The 20,820-nt window shown below is 46.0% G+C and overlaps 1 protein-coding gene across 4 annotated transcripts in view; it reads left to right on the top strand.

The window, feature by feature from the left end:
* The window catches only part of SORD (sorbitol dehydrogenase), a 43,313-nt gene extending 36,627 nt beyond the window's left edge, over positions 1-6,686 (top strand). For all 4 annotated transcript variants that reach the window (XM_070624927.1, XM_070624920.1, XM_070624937.1 and 1 more), the window contains 3 exons: positions 445-620; positions 3,709-3,830; positions 4,756-6,686. In XM_070624927.1, the coding sequence (XP_070481028.1) occupies positions 445-620; positions 3,709-3,830; positions 4,756-4,921 (464 nt within the window). In that variant the 3' untranslated portion in view covers positions 4,922-6,686. The remainder of the gene's footprint in view (positions 1-444; positions 621-3,708; positions 3,831-4,755) is intronic.
* The last annotated feature ends 14,134 nt before the right edge of the window (positions 6,687-20,820 follow it).

The following is a 20,820-nucleotide window of genomic DNA, read 5'->3' as shown; positions in this document are numbered from 1 at the left end:
ATATGGAAGCATGTGGGGTGTAGAAGGGTGTGTGTGTGGAGAAGGCATCTGTGAGAGAGAGTATGTATGTGTGTGTGTGTAAGGTATCTGAGTGTGTGTGTTATGTGTGAGGAGAGGTTATCTGCGAGATTATGTGTGTGGGTGAGTGTGTAGAGTTGTGTGGGGTGTGTGTGGATGTGTGAGGGGTGGGGATGTAGGAGGGGATGTATGTGTATTTTGTGTGAGGAGAAGGTATCTGAGAGAGAGAGAGATTATGTGAAAGAGAGACAGTGTGTGGTGTGAATAGGAATGTGTGAAGGTGTAGAGAGTATGTGTGTTGGGCTCAGTGACACCAACCACTACACCAGAGCTTCGTTGCCATCAGAACCTGCACCTCTGTTTTTATTTTTTCCCTAATCAGCCACCCAGTTTCTCAGTTTGAAAGAAACTTCTGTTCAACTTTAGATCTGTCTGCCTCTCGGTTGTCTAAAGCCAAAGAACTCGGGGCTGATTTCATCCTCCACATCTCCAAGGAGAGCCCTCAGGAAATTGCCAGTAAAGTGGAAGATCTACTGGGGTGCAAGCCAGAAGTCACCATTGAGTGCACGGGGGCAGAGGCCGCCATCCAGGCCGGCATCTATGTGAGTGGGATGAGGGTAGCTGAAGCTGGTGGGCAGATCCTCGCGGGGTAGGATCAAGCTTCTCCACTGACTGCTAATGACCCCTAAGGAAAATTAGGTAGTCTCTTGGTATCACTCTTCTCTTATCTCTCTTTTGGAGATAGTGACACTTGCTTAACATCCTCATTGGGTCGTTGTGAGGTTTAAACAAAGTAAGAGATACACAGTCCTTGAAAGATCTTAAGTGATCCGCGCTGTTGGGGTGGGGTTGCTGGCATGGTCATATCTGCGATCATAAAACAGTGCTTTTGGTGAAAGGATCAACAGGTGGAACAGGGGAAGCAGGCTTAGTGGAGGGTAGGAAATCCCTACCTTGTTTTATTGAGGAAAACAGCAATTTGTATCATTGAAAAAGTAACAAGCATTAAGTTAGTCACAAAGGTGAGGTGATTTTTCAGGGTCAGAGTTGGCTTCTACTGTCCTCTCCCAGAACTAGGAACAGCTAAGCTGCCAATACCTGATTCTCCCCCCAGCGACCCATCAGTAATTTACAGGAAGTTGGCAAGGTGGCAGGTGTGGCATTGACAGATCAAAGGATGAGGAAAAGAGAGGAGAAAAAATACCTTCTAGGTTCTGAGCCATACTGTGTGCTGAGTTGCCTACTGGGCGCTTTATAAATGTTATGCCCTGAAAATTAGTTCTCATTTTCCATGTTTTACCGGGAGAGGCCCGGTGACTTGCCTTGAGCACACGCCTCCAATGCCTGAGCTTTCCCTACTCTGGCCACTGCTTAGGGGAGAAAGGGCAGGAGTTAACAAGGAGCCAGTGGGCAACCGGCCTAGGGTGGGAGGGGCTGGGCTGGGGAGAGCCACGGCAGCTGCCATCACTGGGCGCTCCTACTGTGCCTCCTAGACTGCGTCCCGCAGCAGCGTGGGCTTCCTCCTTCCCTCTGAGTCACAGCTTGGTCACGCACAAGGGCTCTTTGCTCCATGCAAGACGTTCTGGGGAAAGCTGACACCTTGAGCTTAGAGATACCGCCCTCAAGCAAAGCTGCCTAGTCCTCCTCCTACCAAGATGCCCATGGCTCAAGTAGTGGGAGGAGGGAGGAGCAGGTGGCACCTTCACTTTGTCCTGAGTTCCATCCTACAGTGGTTACCATGTAGGAAGTGGCAAAGAGAAGCCAAAACTCAGAGGGCGATAGGTCTGCGTGTGATCCGTCAACCCAGGGCATGTCTTGGCTACCTGCTCTGTGCCTGGCTTTGTGCCAGACACCTTGAGGGCTCTGACAACAGGTAAGGTGTGTCTCTTGTTGGCCAGTCAGTGACTCCCATTCCCCAGAGAGGCAGTAAAAAACCTGGCTTCACAATTCAGAGCTTTCCTTCCTCTTGTGTGCTGTCTGGAGAGCACCTGAGAACAGTTGGCGTCTCCAGCTGTTGATGGTGAGGACCCAGTTGCCAGGCTACCTGAGGTGGACAAGGAGGTAAATGTGACCCAAGGGCCTCCCTAGGCCTGAAGCGGGTGCCTCTCCTGAGCGAGAAGTAGAGACATCATGTAGGACAGGTGCTGTCGAATTCAGCAGGTCACCCTGCCAATGCACAAGGTAGGCCGAGGCACACCTGAGAGTCACTTTCCTGCCAGGTCATGACTAGAAAATGTTCATGAGGAGATGTGGCAAATGCTTAGTGTAGAACTGATGTCATCTCCTTGGTGCAGAGGTCATACCCACAGAACAATGGTCGGGTGGTCCGAGCATTCCTTTACCTGTGGTCAGTAAACTCCTGGCCTCCTGGCAGCTTGGGATGGCCAGTTGGTGGTGTTCCTTGTCCTCCTCACCAGGTGGAGAGGAAATGTGATGGAGAAACAGGTTTCCTGGAAAAGTTCTCAGCTAAGAGAACTTTTGTTTGGCTCACTCACAACTTTGTTCCGCCTCCCCCATTTTTCTGGTGGGGACAGTTGTGAGATACCCTCCCCCTTATGAACAGTGCTTACATGTCACAGGTGGTTTGTAAGTGACTCTGCGCTTCAATCAAAACAGAAAATGCGCCAATCATGGAGCCCATCCCAGTGCTGAGCACTGTTCACCCCAACAGCCCTGCTGGGGAGGTGTCAGCCTGTTCTTACACATGAGCGACCTGGCTGAGAGGGGCACCTTCCAGGGTCCCACATGAGTGCAAGTGCCAGGAGTCACCCCACGCTGCAGGCGTCTCTCTGTGGTGTATCCTTCCCCTCACAGACAGGGGATGTGACGTGTGCCTTTCTGTAGCCCCACTGTTTAGCTCTTAGAATGGTCCCAAGAAGGGCTTTGCTGCTGACTATAATGAAAACTTAGCATGAGTGAATTGTTCGTTTTTCTTTCTCTCACAACATTGAGCACAGGTCCCAGAAAATCTCTGGAACAGGTACAGCTCTCATGTGGAGTTATGTAGAGACTGTCAGGAGACATTTCACTCTCTGGCCCACTCCAAGGAGGGAACGGCAGATGGATGTTCAAGGAAGACAAAATCCATATGACTGATACTATTGGGACGAATGTCTCAGAAGCCAGCGTGCATGTATAAGGCAATTTTTAAACCACAGAATTCCAATAGCCCTCCCCATTTGTATAGTTTTCTCACCAAGAGGGTGGTTCCTTAGAGATTTGACAGAAGTTCTGTCTTGTGGGGTAGCACTCTGGAGAAGGCACAGCAGGTGCTGAGATACGGCAGTGGCTGATGCTAGCATCTGGTACTGAATTAGCAAAGCTTTGAAAGATGCTCAGAAGCTGTTGCAGATCAACCTTGTCTGTAGGGGAGATTCTCACTGGGGTCTGGAGAACCTTCACTATTTCCTGGGATGTTTGGACAGTAGAAGATGCTTTCCCTGTGCCTAGTCCTCCACTGGTGAAGTGTATTATTTCAGGATCTTTAAGGAACATAATTTTACTATGCTACTCTGTTGAGTTTGATTGACATATTGAAGAGTTCAGCAGTATAGAAAGAATCCTATTCTCTGAAATTTTTGGGCTCACCTGATGCAATCAGAAGACATTTGTGTGACCACGGTGTTATTGTGAGTTGGAAGTCTGCATTTTCTTATCTTCTGGGTTTTCTTGTTCTTACCTCTCCTTCAGGCCACTCGTTCTGGTGGGACCCTGGTACTTGTGGGGCTGGGCTCTGAGATGACCACTGTGCCCCTAGTGCACGCAGCCACCAGGGAGGTGGATATCAAGGGCGTGTTTCGATACTGCAACACGTGAGTATATTGTGGGTGAGCCAGGGTGGCCAGCGGCCAGCAAGACCAGGGCAGGCCCTGCAAGGCCTCTGGACCAAGAGTCTCTGCCTATTTATTCATGAGGGGCATTCCTTGGACACACTGATAGCCATGTGATATGTGTGATAGTGATCTAAAGAGAGAACATTCACTCTTGGTTAAAGAACAGGAGGGCACAGATGGCAGAAGGAGTGAGGGAGGGAGGGATGGAGGGAGGCAGATTTGAAACATGCTTTTCTTGGGTATCTGCCACTCATCCCCCAGGCCCTCTGTTTTCCACTTCTTTAAGTGGCCAGATCTCCATTTTCCCCCTTTGAAGGGAAGAAGGAGAGGAGGGGGGACAAGAGCAAGAACTCAAGTCCCTTGATTCCCACTCCAGAGCCGCAGGGTCCACCCTGGGAAGGGAGAGGGTCTTAATTCACCTCACCCCATGTTCTGTGGCTCCACCCTCTCCCCTGCTGGAAAACTCTGTCCAGGACCACCTTCCCCGCCTGTGTCCCTTACTCTCCCACCTTTAGAGTTTAGCCATTCCCTCTGGAGAGGCTGGTTTCCCAGCAAACTCCGCCACGCCCAGCTGCTAAGGACTGTGATTGGATTATTCTGGGCTGCGTCCCTGAGGCTTATGCACCCTTTCACAGTGGGCTCCATTTGCCTTATGCCTTCAAGCCGAAGGAATTCTAGGCTTCATGACAGACATTGCAGAGGGGTCGGAGGCATTTGGGAATAGGCCCTGTATTCCCAAATTACAAGTCGTAAGATCATTTCCACTGCGGTGGGTCTGCAGAATTGACCTTGCAGAACTGTAGTGCCATAAATAAATATGGCCAAGCTGATCTGTGCTTAGTAGTTTTGGGTGGCTGGCTCTTACCTCCTGAAGGTTGAATGCAATGCCTGTGATCTTTTACAGGTGGCCGATGGCGATTTCCATGCTTGCGTCCAAGTCTGTGAATGTAAAGCCCTTAGTCACCCATAGGTTTCCTCTGGAGAAAGCTCTGGAGGCTTTTGAAACATCCAAAAAAGGATTGGGGTTGAAAGTCATGCTGAAGTGCGACCCTGACGACCAGAATCCCTGATGTTAATTGGGCTCTGCCCTCATCCCCACCCTCTCAGCATCTTGGGGCAGAATGGCTGCCAAGGGTGGGCTTTGATGTACAAGTTTCTTTTGAATAGTAAGAATAACTAAAATAATTCATTATAAGCAGAGAGCCTTGCCCAGAAGAGTTGATGTGCCTTAAAAATGGGGATGGTTTTAGGGAACTTGTGGCCAGAATGACCTGTTCTTGCTAAGCAAAGTTCAGCAAGTGGAGCAGAGCTTGGCAGGCAGGTGCTGGGAGCTCCCCTTCTTCCTGGAGAGCCCGAGTTGAGGGGGGAGGGAATCTGCCCCTTGGGTTCCTGGTGCCACCGTGATTGTGGCCTGGTGGGGGGTGGGGGAAATTATGAAGAGAGACCTTTATCAAGATTTAACTGGTGCAGAAGCTGATTTTCAAGAAAATCTGCAGCACCGGGTCTGGAATGAGGGATTGCCCACAGTTTTTGTTTAGCGCAGTGTTTCTAGACATAAATGCTATTTGGTTTGTTGACAAAAGGAGAATAAGAGACTGACCTTCTGGGTCTAGGATAATTTTAAAACCCATCAAACAAGTGAAACTGAAATCCCATGTGAGAGATTTGGTTGCACTCCCTAAATGTAGAAATAGTCAGGGAACTTCTCAACGCTGCTTGAAGACAGCCTCCTCCGCTGCTGAGAATTCTGTGTCACTTTGCAAGGTCAGGAACTGCCTTCCCAACACCCCCACCCCCACCCTTCTGCAGGTTCAGGGGCAGCCACTACAGGCTCCTTCCGCACTAGGTAACCAGGAGGCACCTGCCTAAGGACAGTCATGGGGAGTCCTCATGGAAGACCTTAAATCTCTCCTCTGACTAGCCCAGGAGGGTTTGGTCAGTGCACCTGTCACCCACCCCACAGGATTAACGTCTCCTCCAAGGCTCATACTCACTGATGATTATTAGACAATTCCATTTAATTATGAACAGAAAACCTCTCTCCTTCTCATAGCCAGTTAAAGCTCTTTGGTATCTTCCTGTCTATTTGAATGATACCTCCAACCTTGTCTTATTAATTGTGGAGTTTTCCTGTGTAAGATTTGGATCCAAATTACATTATGCCCATTTGTGACTTTGAGATTATTAGTCAAGAATGAGGAGACAAAAAAAAATAAACAGATAAAAAAAAAAAAAGAATGAGGAGACAGTGGGGCCGGCCTGGTGGTGTAGTGGTTAGGTTTGCAGGCTCTACTTCAGCGGCCCGGGGTTCACCGGTTCGGACCCCGGGGGCAGACCTACGCACCAATTGTCAAGCCATGCTGTGGCAGGCATCCCACATAGAAAGCAGAGGAAGATGGGCACGGATGTTAGCTCAGGACCAATCTTCCTACAAAAAAAAGAATGAGGATATAGAGTTCGTGGCATAACTTGGGCTGCAGCCTTTAATCCCTCACTTCAGCTGGGAGTGGAGGGTGAGTTTAAAGAGGTTTGAGTTTTCTTGTGATTGGGGAAGGCCATGCCCAGTGCCTAGACTTCCTCAAACTGCTTTGGGTAATAAATTCTGCTTGTAATGCCTGACTGCTGCCGCCATTTGTGCCCCTGTTTAGGGAGGAATGGACTCAGCTTAATCATTTCACAAAAAGAAGGATCCAGGATTTTGAAAGTGACACATTTTCTGCATCAAATATAACTTCCTTGACTGTTGGGAATTTATGTTAATGATCTCTAATCCTCAAACCAAGTTAAATACATGTGATTATTTTACAGCTGAGGAAATAAAGAAATCAAGCGTAATGTGCTCAAGGTCACACACTGCTTTTCTTTTCATGTTCTCTCTGGGGGAGGATGGGATCTTGAGACTTCCATCCACACCCAACACATGCACACACTCAGCCGCCACACAGACTGCGTGGGCTTCCTTCTCTGAGTCCTGTTTAGCTCTAGGCCCAAACTTGCCAGCTGCCTCCTTTTGAAACTTGCCTTCCAGCTCATTGGTGCCCAAAGTTCCTTGAAGGTGGAATGAGAAAGCCTTCCCTTTCTGGATGGAAGGCTTCCAGTAGAAATGCCCCTGCGGGAGGTGGATTCACTGTGTTACATTCACGAGCAGCCACTTTTCCTCTGACTGTGGTTTGATGGAGGGAGGGAGGCTGCTGAACCTGAGAGGGACTTAGTAGCTGCAGAGAGTACCCTGGAAAGGGAGGGCCACCAAGAGCAAAGACGTGTCACTTGTATCACAGTTGTGATTGGGTTGGGTCCTTAGGGTCAGTGTCTTGGAGCCTCTGTTTGCTGGTGTGTCAGAGGGGCTTCATGACGTCTGCCACTTGGGCAATGAGGGAGAGTGAATGGCTGATGGAGCATAGCAGTTTAGAGAATACTTCCCGTTTCCAGATCCCCCCACAGCTCTCAAGCTACTGCAATGTTTCACAGCCTCCCAAGCAGCAGCAGAGAGGGTGGTGGGGGAGAAGAGGTAGTTTGGGTGGGCCGCCAAGTGCAGGCTGCTCAGTGAGTTCTCTGGGTGGTAAGAGGCCTCGGGTCAGTATTACTGAGCTGATACTGGGGCTTCCTTGCCTCAGCATCCTTGTTGAAATGTTCCCCCCACTGTTTGGAAGGGGCTGCAGGAAGCCCAGGAGTTCATTCCTCCCGCCACCTCCACTAAGTGCTCAATAAATATTGATTGACTCAGTGAATCAGTCCCGGAACCAAGACTGTAAATTCCCCACGAGCTCCCCAACCTTGGGTGGCCCTGCCGGCCTCTGTGTGCTCTGTCACTGGTGCTCGGCACCTGGTTCGCTTTCAGTCAACATGGAGGACCCCACCCAGCTGGCACTCCCAGCACTGGGCTGGGGTGTAACGGTGGAGAGCTGGGCAGAAGGACCCTGCAGGCAGATCAGTGGGTAGAAGGGGGAGGCTGCCCCACGGACCCCAAAAGAGAAAGGGACACAGCTCCAGCACCTCCCTCTTGCCGTCCACCTTTGGCTACAGTGGATGCTGATGTGAAGTCACTTCTGGACTCCCAATCCCTGGTTCTCAGGCCACCCCAGTCTCACATCTGTTTAGCACAGTCCTGCCTCTTCCTTCCTGGCTCCTATTTTGCTCTCTTTGGGAGAGAAAGGGAGCCTGTGGGGAAGTTTTTTGGACCAGAGGTTAGGAGTGGGGCAGGTAGGATTCACTGGATATTTGCCTTTTCCCAGCACTGTCCTCTGCACATGATCTTAGCCTAGACTTGGAGGACAGAAACCAAATGACAGGGCCTACATCCCTGGGTGGCAGGCAGGTCTCTGCCATCCCCATCCCCCTCCGCACACCAAGGTCCTCAAGGGCTCGGGGAGGAGCAGGATGGGGAAGGGGCAGCAATGAAGCAGCTTGGCCAGGATCTCGTCGCCCGCGGGAAATGCCTTCAAGATGGAGCAGATGTTCTCTGGCGCAGCGGCTGCCGTGTTGAAGCCATGCAGCAGTGTTCCTTGGCCACTCGCCCCTCACCCCCAGCTTCCCTCTCGTACAGCCCTGGCTGAGTCAGACCCTGAGCTCCTTCCCTGGGGACCTGAAAGTGGCACAGGATGTGTGGATGGTGTTCCTGCTGAGATTGCTCAGGGCTCCTACCATCAGTAGGAGCTTTTTGAGGGTGGTGGGGCAGGGCAGAAGCCTCTGTCCTCTGGGTCTTGGACCCATCAGGCTTATGAGAGGCAGCATGTTATAAAGAGTTTGATGCCTGGATTCCTGTGTTCTCTCTAATCCTCGGCCCACCACTAACTCACTGTGTGATTGCCAAGTCACTTACCCAGTCCGAGCCTTGGTTTCCTCCCTTGTTGATGGAAGGGTTGGGCTAGACGATCTTAAGGTCTCTTCCAGCACTGATATTATAGAGGGTTCTCGAGGCCCTGGAGAGTGAGGACCCCTTTGGGATGTCCCTCAGGATTGAGGTGTTAGCGGCCTTCTTGGGTTTCAGTCCCAGTCCTCTGTGTGTGTGTATGTGTGTGTGTAAAGGGGTCCTCTGAGGGAGGGGGGTGAGAGGAAGGGGGGGGGGCTGCCTTTGGAAACACCTGTGTCCTGGACATCACCTTGTGCTCCTTCCTTGGCCTCAGGCTCCCAGGTGTGGTCCTGAGGGGGTTTGCACAGCCCAGAGCTGGGCCCAGGGAGGTCTGGCCCCGTCACTGGCTTCCCTGCTGGTGGTCACTGATTGGGCTTTCTGTGCTCCATGTAGGACTAGAAGCAGAGGCACAGCCTGGCTGGGGGTAGGGGAGCCCAGCAGTCCATCCATAGCGAGGAGGGAGCTGTGGGAAGAAGGTGGGCCTGTTCTGGGTCGAACTGCTGAGCCGGTGAGGGTGCAGCTCCCTTGGCACCAGCTCCAGGCTTCAGGTGGGTGATGCTGGAGCCCCGTGGGTCCTGCTCTGATCTCACAGGCTCTATGTGTACTGGACCACCAGCTATTGGCTGCTTGTACCTCCTCAGTCCCAGAAGCCACTGCCACAGGCCTGCCTCAGCTCCTGCTCCCTGGCAGGAATCCCAAGAGGCTCCTTGAATCAGCTCTTTGCAGTGCCGTACAGTACAGTGACTGTACTTTCCCTTATCACACAAGTTTGTACATTGTTAAAAAATAAAGGAAGTAGAAGAGAAAATCAGCCTTATTCTATTCTCCAAGGATGCCAATAAATTGGAGGACTTCCTCCCAGCTTTCCCTCATGCATTTCTCTGCATATAAAACATGTATGTATGTGTATTTATAATCAGAAATGAGTATGTACTTTACCTACTTTTTTTCCATTTTCACCCATAACAGATAAAGATTTTTTACTAATGACAATTCCCATTAATGAAATTAATAATTCCTTCATATCATCTAACACCCCATCAATCCAAGTCCAATTTTCCCTAATTATGTAAAAACAGTGACTTTTTTCTACTTCATTTACTTGAGTCAGGATCCAAGCACATTGCGCATGATGGATATGTGTCTTAAGTCTCTTTCAATCTGTTATAGTTCTCACTCTGTTTTTGTTTAAATACCATTATTATGTTCGAGAAACTGGGTCATCTGTCCCCTCCATACTGTTTTGTATTTGTTTTCGTTTATTAAATTATTTTCACTTAATAAATTGTTAAATTTCTGTCAATAATTATACACATCATCATTTTTAATCACCATATGCTATTGTGTGGATGTACTATCATTTATAAAGCAAATCACAATATTTGGGTATTTGGATAGTCTGCAGGGTTTGGGCCTTATAATAAAGGTGCAATGATTATCCTGGTGCATACATTTTTGTACTCCTGACTTATTATTTCCTGAAGTTATGTTTTAGAATGAAATGAGCTGGATTGAAGAGTACACACATTTTAAAGGTGCCTTGGACAAGAAAACAAAATATTGATACTGAGACTAAAAAAATCTGAGATTGGGGGTGCCCCAGGCCATGCACAATGTGGGAGGATTCTAGGGTCTGGGGGAGCTTTCAGGGGCTGCTGAGGATGGGGCCATGAAGCCCCTCGTTCTCTGGCTTCAGGCCAACCTTGGGAAAGCTGGAGGCTTGGGTCTCACCATCTATGAACTTGGACAGGCCACCAGTTCCTCAGACCTCAGTTTCCTTATTAGTAAACTTGGTAGTCCCTTCTAGCTGTGGGACTACTGTCAGGACAGGACAACAGACAGCCCCTGCAAAGGGCTGGCAGGGGATTTATAGGGAACTGTGGCTGGGTTACTGTGGAGCAGTGGACCCTGTCAATGAACTTGTACTGGAAGGCTCTCCCCACTCTGCCAAACTTCAATGCCAGGGGCCTCTAGGTTCCATCCACCAAACTTTAAGAAGTCACTAGGAGGAAGTGAGAGTGGTGTGTGCAGAATGTTCCTTTTTGGCTCTGGCCTCTCTTAAGTAGATGCAAATCCATGTGGCATAGAATGAATTGGAGTAGTTATTAAGATGCAAATCTTGGATTCTCAGATCCCAAGAAATTGACAATTTGTGGGACTCTTAAGGAACTTTGTCTTCTGAGGGAGGGAGTCATATACAATCGTCACATTGCCAGTTTAATCTCTTGTCACGTATATGTTTAATGCTGTGTTTATATAGCTTAACACTATAGATTTTTGAGTGTGCTTGCATATGCATTCTTTCAGGAATGCTGAACTGAATCATCTCCCTTGTCACCATTATGTGGGATGGGATGGGACTGTTATCATTGTCAGCATCAAGGATGTATGACTTTGAACTTCTGGAGAAGTTGTTATCAGTAATCAGAAGGAGGACAACACATGATCTGAGAGAGAATGAATGAGGGAAAATGCTGATAGGTGAAGGAACTAGTAATCCAGGGAAAGGTGAAGAAAGTGACTCAGCTGTGGCCTTTTGAGTCTGGGGCTGCTGGTTCTGGGGAGGAGCTGCGCAGTCGGCACAGCACAGGGACAGACAGCCTCTAGCCAGAGTTCTCCTGGGCCAACCCCAGGCTTGGCTTCCCCTGGTACCACAGATGAAATTTCCACATCTTGCTGCATACCCAGCGAAACTAGAACCTGAGGAGCCATTGCTCTGTTCACTGGTTCCTTGAAGCCATGCCATCTTCTCCCAGGATAGGGCTCCAGAGGGAGTGACGCTTCGAAGGGGAAGGCAGCCCTTGCTGGGGTGGTTGACTGGGGAAGAATTTCTGTCATATGCCTTGTCATGAGGCTGACTGGAAGAAAGGCTCTCCTGCATTTGGAAGAGGTGGTAAAGGAAGAGGCCAGTGGGAAGTTTGGACGTCTTGGGCTCCCTATAGTAAGAAGGAGGTAGATCCACGTTAGGCTACTCTATCCCCTCATGATCTTGAGCAACTCATTTAAATCCTTCAAGCCTCAGCTTCCTCATCCTTTAAGTGAGAAAAATAATACCCACCTCAGCGTTGTCATAGGGACAGGATAAAGAGATTTTGAAGTCCTCAGCTTGGTGAATAGTACTAAAGGGCTGCTTCTGCGCCTGCCTCTCCCTTGCCAAACCGTATCTCTTCGCCTGATAAATGAGCAGGGTGGATGATCCCCAAGACTTTTCTAGTTTTGAGGCTGGAGTCTGCAAAGGTGCTTGGAAGTATATGAGAAGTTCCCAGGGTAGCAGAAAAGGCCTCAGCCTGACCATCACCCAGCATCCCTCGCTCTTCCATAAACCTGTGAGGGCAGCGGAGATGGCACTAGGAGTAGAGCTGGAGGCCTGGCAGGGAGGAGGAGTGGGGCTAGGCAACTGCGCTCAGGAGCTGCCTCTCACCTGCCGGCCCGCCTCCGCCCCTGTGACCATCCAGAGGAGCCCCTGTGCCCAGGAGCCCTGAGTGGTTCCTCCCTCCAGGACAGGGACTCCCAGAGGCCATGGCTATGCTTCTCGCCTACATTATGGAGGTATCCTTCACTGGCTGGCACAGCGCCTGGCACACAAAGAAGGAGCTCTGGAAATGTCTTTAGCCTGATAAGCAGCCAGACCTCCCTCTCAGCTCTGAGCCGTTGCCATCCTGCCCATCAGCCTGAGCTAACCCGAGAGCGACTGGGAGTCCTCAGAGTGACTTACTTTGTAGAAGGGGAGGCCAAGCCCCAAGGACAAGGAGGAGCATGTCTGGAGACCACAGCAAGAGCAGAGCTCACCTGGGCCTAGAGTCCCCTGCCCTAGAGACCCATCAGAGACAGCCTGGGGTCCAAATAAGATGGGGCGACCAAGCTGGATCTCACTGAGGGACAAGGAGTGGGACCAGCTGCCCCAACCAGACCTCTTTTGCTTTAAGGGAGATAGTAGGGGACCCTGTGGTATGATAAAAACAACACTGAGGCAGAGTCCTGGGCTCTGGGCCCAGCCCCCCACCGATTTTAGGAGAGCCGTTTAATCAGTGTGTCTTCTTGGGCATCTGTGATGGGGTCAGTAAAACCTCTCTCAGTATCGTCGTCATCTATCCAATAGAATACTAAGCTGCTGTGAAAACGAATGAGGGGGTAATCACAGCAGCTAACCCCCCAGTGCCTACGATGGGCCAGACACTTTGCTGAGAATGCACACACTTGACTCATTTCTTCCTCACAAAACCGAGATATGGAGATTAAATAATTTGCCCCAGATCCCACACATCTACATACATATGTTTGAATACGTGTGGGCAAAAATGTCTAGAAGGGTAGACAGCGAACTGTCAATGATAATTAACTCTGGAGGAGAGGATTTGGGAGTTGGTGTTGTTTGAGGGGAGGGGAACAGGAGGACTTTCATTGTTTTGTTGTATAAATTCCTCTCGATTGAAAAAAATGTGTTTTTTTAACCATAATCATGTATCACTTTTGTAATTTAAGAAAATGAGTAAGGATGTCATGACGCACGGTGCCCTTTTGGACTCAAATGTGGAAGAGCATAAGCGGTGGCCCCGGCTCCTAAGGCAGGGGACACTCACCATTCCCAGACAACCTTTGGCTGCACCAGTTCCCAGGAACAGGGAGAGGCAGGGAGTCACCCACTCTTCAGCACTTACCACCCCACCCCTGACCCACAGCAGACCTCTGGACAGCCTGGGCAGGGTGGACTGTTACGTGACAGGCTCAAGTGTCACTTGTGAGGTGTCAAGGACTTTGGAGTGGAACCTCTGGTTCTGAGGAGTTAGCTGTTTGCATGCTTCAGCCATGAGGCTGCATCCTTATGCTATCTCTTGGTCTTTTTTATGTGTATGTGCTGAGGAAGATTCACCCTGAGCTAACATCTGTTGCCAATCTTCCTCTATTTTGTATGTGAGCTGCCACAACATGGCCACTGACAAATGAGTGGTGTGTGTCCATGCCCAGGAACCAAACCCAGGCTGCCAAAGTGGAGCATGTGAAGTTTAACCAACTAGGCCACCAGGGCTGGCCCTCTCTTGGTCTTTTTAATTAATCATTTCCTTCATCAGATGATCAGCAGAGTAACTGCCCATAGTGGGGCACTGCTTGGCACCTCGCTTCAGTCGTAGTGTGTCTGCATCTTTTGGTTTTAGCCGTGTTTTGTGGACTCCATGACACCAAGTTTTGTTTTTGAATCAAGTCAATGACCCTTCCATTTTCAGAGAAATTCATCTGGGACTCATTTGTGGCTGTTATTATGATGTCTGTGCTTTCCTCATGCCTTAGACTCGCCTTGGTTACTTCCTCAGTTTGCTTCCTTTTCCCTATCTGTGGTTTCTGTAGAAGACTTTGTGTTTTCTGGGTCCTTTAAGATTAGGTCAGAAGAGAACATTACCTCATCCTTCTAGTTTTTTAAACTGCGTTTTACCATAAGTAGCTTTAAGAAAATATTTTTATCATTCCTACTATTGATTTCTATGAACAATTGTCATATTTTAATCTTGTTTCAGAGAAATATGGATTTGTGTTTCCTCCCCAGCCTTACTCACTCTTTGACATCATATCATTGTCTAAAGAACCCTGCCACCTCCCTATTTACTCCTCTGTAGTTCTCACAATGTTGTATCCCATACACCATTTAATTGGACCTCATGCCTTTAGACCTGGCTTCAGTCTTTCAGATCACTTCTCTGTGTTCGTGTCCCGCTGTTGCTAAAGATTACTTCTACAGCTGATGACCTCTGCTGATGAGTTTTTTCAAAGCTTCCATTTCTTGAAATAGTCTCCAAAAGGGGAAAAATCAACTTACATTATATTGCTAATTCCTTTTCCTTCAGGTTGTATGGTTTTTCTTTCAGGCTCTTCTCTTTTCCTAGGCTTGAGAAGTGAGGTTCAAAAAAATTTTATTCTAAGGGCTGGCCCTGTGGCCTAGTGGTTAAGTCCAATGTGCTCCACTTCAATGGCCCAGGTTAAACTCCTAGGCGTGGACCTACACCACTCGTTAGTGGCCGTGTTGTGGTGGCATCCCACATACAAAATAGAGGAAGATTGGCAACAAGTGTTAGCTCAGGGCAAATCTTCCTCAGCAAAAATAAATAAAATACAATTTTATTTTAGCTTCTTAAAAACTCTCTTGCCAGCCTTCCCTAACCACTCACCAGTACTGCATCCAAATTTATATGATCCTATTTGATCTCATTTCTGAATTTACAGAATTGGCGTGTAGATGTGTAGGGAGATGTCATGGAAGATTGTATTGCTCTCTGAGCTCTACAAACATTATCTCATTTCACCCTTACATTCAGCAGGAAGTTGAGGCTCAGAGTGGTGATAGAACCTGAATGAAGATAACTGGTTTGAGCTCCAAAGACCATTCATTCCCTCAGCCATCGTGACACTGCATTTTCTTCATGATGTTCTTAGTGACCAGGTTGCCCTTGTACCTTGTTATTCTCTTTGTTTAGTTACTAGGCCCATCTGGGCATTTTTTGCATTATGATCAACTCTTTGTTTAATTTGACTCTGTTTAGGCTTTCGACCCTAGTGTTCTTGGCATTGCTAATTATTTGCTCTCCTCTATGTTGGAGATGTAATTCAGCTGAAAAGCAGAATGTCCCTACCTTACCTCAACCCCCATTTTCCTGGAAGCCTCCATTGTTATTTTGGAGTATATCTTTGCAGATATACACCAAACACTATACACATGCTATTTATCTATCTCTCCACTATAGACACACACAGATTAATTTAACAAAAATGGGATCATATCCTGGCTATATGTATTTCCACATCAGTTTGTTCTTTCCAATGATAACATTATTCCATTGGATGGATGTACCACATATCATGTATATCCTTTATCATTCTCCTGTTAGTGGGAGGTTAGGTTTCTTCCAATATGTTGCTATCATAAATACAATGAATTTCCTTGTACATATATCTTTCCACATAAATACGTAAAATATTTCTATAGGAGCCTTAGAGGTAGTATTTCTATGCTGAAGGATGTCAATGCAATTTTGAAGCATAACCTGTATGCTCCCCTGGGGAGGCAAAAATATTTTCCTCTTTTCTTTCCTTCAGAGTAAATGTTATCTAATCAATTGGATATTCCTGTATCTTCGGCATTTCTCCCATTGTTTCTTCCTTCTTCAGGTTCCTTTTAATCACCTTTTTCCTTTTGATGGTGAAGCACTGATTTTTTTGTTAAATTTACAAGTATTTATTCTATGCTAGGTACCAGTTGTAAGAGTGGGTAAGGCAGACATGGAGTTCACATTTAATTGAGGGGGCTGACTGGGAGGAAAGAGATGATAAACACGACCTTTGCAGATTGAGACATGTTATATAAAGTAAAATAGGCAAAATGATATGTGAGAGGAAGTTCCTGTTTTCTATTGCTGCACAAAAAAACAATCCACGCTTAGTGGGTTAAAACAGAAACATTGATTTGTTAACATTTTTTGTGCATGTGTACAGATTTTTATGGTGCTTTTTGGGAGGAGCAGATGGAGTGTTTTGTCTTATTATTTTACTTTATAGACTTGAAATACAGTTCACATATCATATGACTCACCCCCTTAAATATTCAATTTGATCGTTTAATTTTTTATTTTATTGCGGTCATATTTGTTTATGACATTGCGTAGTTTCAGGTGTGCATTATTATATATAAGTTTATATATAGATGGCATCATGCTCACCACCAACAGTCTGGTTTTGATCTATCACTATACCCTTTAACCCCTTTTGCCTACCTCCTACCCGCTTCCCGTATGGTAATCACTAATCTGTTCTCTTTATCCATGTGTTTATCTTCCGTGTATGGTGTTTGTCTTTCTTAATCTGGCTTGTTTTGCTTAACATAATACCCTCGAGGTCCATCCAAGTTGTTGCAAATGGGATGATTTTGCCTTTTTTCTTTTTTGAGAAAGATTAGCCCTGAGCTAACATCTGCCACCAATCCTCCTCTTTTTTTTTTTTTTTGGCTGAGAAAGATTGGCCCTGAGCTAACATCTATGCCCATCTTCCTCTATTTCATACGTGTGACGCCTGCCACAGCATGGCTTGATAAGTAGTGCATAGGTCTGCGCCCAGGATCTGAACTTACAAACCCCAGGCCACTGAAGCAGAATGCACGAACTTAACTGCTGCTCTGCCAGGCCAGCCCCTGATTTTGTCTTTATTTATGGCTGGATAATATTCTATTGTATATTTATATACCACATCTTCTTTATCCCTTCGTCAGTTGACGGGCACTTGGGTTGCTTCCATGTCTTGGCTATTGTGAATAGTGCTGCAATGAACATAAAGGTGCGTCAATCTCTTTGTCTTGTTGACTTCCTGTTCTTTGGAGAAATACTCAGTAGTGGGAAAGTTGGATCATATGATATTTCTATTTTTTAATTTTTTGAGAAATCTCCATACTGTTTTCCATATTGGCTGCACCAGTTTGTATTCCCACCAGCAGTGTATGAGGGTTCCCTTTTCTCCACAACCTCTCCAACACTTGTTATTTCTTTGTCTTGTTAATTATAGCCATTCTGACAGTGTGAGGTGATATCTCACTGTAATTTTGGTTTGCATTTCCCTAATGATTAGCGATGTTGAACATCTTTTCATATGCCTATTGGCCATCTGTTTATCTTCTTTGGAAAAATGTCTGTTCATATCCTCTGCCCGTTTTTTGATTGGGTTGTTTTTTTGTTGTTGAGTTATATGTGTTCTTTATGTATTTTGGAAATTAACCCCTTGTCAGATATGTGATTTGCAAATATTTTCTCTTGGTTGGTGGATTGTCTTTTTGTTTTGTTCATAGTTTCCTTTGTCTTGCAGAAGCTTTTTAGTCTGATGTAGTCCCATTTGTTTATTTTTTCTTTTGTTTCCCTTGCCTGAGTAGACATGGTATTTGAAAAGATGCTGCTGAGACCAATGTCACCGACTGTCCTGCCTATACTTTCTTCTAGGAGTTTCATGGTTTCAGGTCTTACATTCAAGTCTTTAATCCTTTTTGAGTTAATTTTTGTGTATGGTGTAAGATAATAGTCTACTTTCATTCTTTTGCATGTGGCTGTCCAGTTATCCCAACACTGTTTATTGAGGAGACTTTCCTTTCTCCATTGTATGTTCTGGGCTCCTTTGTCAAAGATTACCTGTCCATAGATGTGTGGTTTTATTTCTGGGCTTTCAATTCTGTTCCATTGATCTGTGTGTCTCTTTTTGTGCCAGAACCATGCTGTTTTGATTACTATAGCTCTGTAGTCTATTTTGAAGTCAGGGATTGTGATGCCTCCAGCTTTGTTCTTGTTTTCTCAGGATTGCTTTGGCTATTTGGGGTCAAAAATTTTCTTCTGATACAATCAGCCATAATAAGAATTTTGGTTTTACAGCAGTCATCACTTAGCATCAAATGAATTTTTCTGTGCTGGCTGCCAGTTCTTGCATATATGTAATTATAATTTTAAAAATTTGTATGTTTTATGATTATAAAAGTAGTATATACTTGTTATAAAAAATCACAGAAACATGTAAGATAGAAAATGAAAGTTACTCTTATTTCTACTTCACCCCCAGAGATAAGCAATATTAATAACTTTTAAAAATATGTTTTTATAGTCACCCTCAAAACACAGCTACAATTTCTTTTCACTTAATAATAAATCTCAACCACAATAACCAAGATATGGAAGCAACCTAAGTGTCCATCAATAGATGAATGGATAAAGAAGATGTGGCATATATATGCCATGGAATATTATTACTCAGTCATACAAAAGAATAAAATCTTGCCATTTGCAACAACATAGATGGACCTAGAGGGTATTATGCTAAGTGAAATAAGTCAGAGAGAGAAAGACAATTGCTGTATGGTTTCACTTATATGTAGACTCTAAAAAACAAAACAAATGGACAAACAGAACAAAACAAAACAGAAATAGACTAACAGATACAGAGAACAAACTGGTGGTAGGCCAGAGGAGAAAGCAATTGGAGAGATGGATGAAATAGGTAAAGGGGATTAAGAGGTACAAACTTCCAGTTATAAAATAACTAAGTCACAAGGATGTAACATACAGCATAGGGAATATAGTCAATAATATTTTAATAACTTTGTATGGTGACAGATGATTACGAGACTTATGGTATTTTGTAATGTATGTAAATGTTGAATCACTGTGTTGTACACCTGAAACCAACATAATATTGTATGTTAACTATATTTCAATAAAAAACAATGATAATAAATCACAACCATGTTTATATGTTTACAAAATCTTTGTAATTATAGTTTATCCAAAAAGACATTTGTTTGGACTGGAATTTATTTTTAATGTTTTTCTTTTCCTCTTATTATAAATATTTTGTATTTTTGAACAATGTACAAAATTATAAGGATGAAAATAAGATCAACTATTATGTCATCATCTAGAAATAACCACTGTTACCATTTTGGTGCATTTTCATCTATAAATGTGAATCTTTGTCCAGATTTCTGATTATTTTTCTGAGATAGGTTCCTACAAGAGGAATCAGTGAAAAACGTGGTTTACATATTTTAAGACTCTGGAGATATTTTGCCAAATTTCCTGAGTCTGAGACTGCTCATCTGATAATCTTCATTGTAAATGGTCACATAATATTCCACTTGATAGTGTAGTTTACTTAACTTAGTTACTTAGTAACTTAGTTACTTAGTACTTAGTGTTGGACGTCCTGATGATTATGGCCGCCTCATAAGGTTGCTGAGAGAATCACATGAGAGAGCATGTTAGGGAGCCCAGCCTTGCGCGTGACTCAGGAGGGAGCTCCAGTACTTTGCCCACCTGCTCCTTCAACTACTCCAGGTAACGGCACTCCTGTTCCATGGAAGACTCAGCCCTAACCACCTTCCCTCCCTATCTGAGGGCCACTCCAGTCCATTCACGAAAGCCTGTGCCTTCCAAAGGCGTCAACCTCTCCTCTCAGAAAAGGGAGTGCCTTTGTGTTACAGTTCATCTGAGGTCACTCTCCAGGGAGCATAGGATTCCTGTGAAGTCAGCTGGAGAGATTCCCAGGTCTCTTACGTCTTCCTGGGGACTGGGCCGGGAGACTCAGCTCACTTCCTCAAGTTCCATTCCAGGCAAGGCCAGGATGGTATGACTTCTAGATGATCTTGGGGCTCGGTGTCCCTAGAGGGGTAGGGCAGCACAGGACAGGCCTGGATGAGGAACAAGTCACTTAACATCACTCAAGCCGCAAACATTCCAAACTTCTCAGAAGATGGAGCTCTGCCTTCTGGAGCCTCAACTTCTGTTAATAACAATAGTAATAATAACAATATTCCTAGGTGCTAGGCACAGTTTAGGGCTCTCCATACATTATCTTTGCCTGAACACTTGCAACCTGCTTTTGAGAGGCAACGTAAAGGGGTAGTTAAGGGCGTGGTCTCTGGTTGAAACTTCCTGGGTTCAGATCTAGTCCTCTCACTTACATTCTGGGTAACTCTGGGCAAGTTGTTTAAGCCTCTTTGTGTGTCACCTTCCTTGTCTGTAAAGTGGGCAGAATGGGGGTAGTCCCTACCTTGTAGTTTGTCGTAAGGACTAAGTGAGTTCACCCACCTACAGCACTCACAGTAGCACTGGGCCCACAGCAAGCTCTGGTGCGTTTGGTTATAATCTTATCGTCACCTTTGCAGGGACATTCCCTTGTTCATCTTATCTGAAGGATCCTCCATAGTCACTTGCTACCATATTATTCTGTTTCATTATCTTCAAAGCTCTTTATCGTGATCTGGGATTATCTTTTTCTTCTTTTTCACTTATTTCTTGTCTTTTTGCTCCCACTGACATAGAAGTTCCATAGAAGCTGGGCCTGTGCCTGAGACATAATAGACTCTCAGCACATATTTGTTGAATTGAATTGAATTATATCATTGGACCTTCCCAAACTCTATGAAGCAGATACTCATGTTATCCCCATTTCATGGAGGAGCAAGCTGAGCCATGGAGAGTTTCCTTTGTTTGCTCAAGGTCACCCAGCTGGGACTCAAACCCAGTTTGACTCAAGAGCCCTTCCTCTTAACTGCTATGCTAGATTGGTTCCTCTTACTCAATAATTCTTAGCAAGTGGGTAGGGAGGTTG

Source organism: Equus przewalskii, chromosome 1, assembly GCF_037783145.1.
Source record: "Equus przewalskii isolate Varuska chromosome 1, EquPr2, whole genome shotgun sequence".
Taxonomy (NCBI): domain Eukaryota; kingdom Metazoa; phylum Chordata; class Mammalia; order Perissodactyla; family Equidae; genus Equus; species Equus przewalskii.
This window is presented reverse-complemented; position numbering and strand designations above follow the sequence as displayed.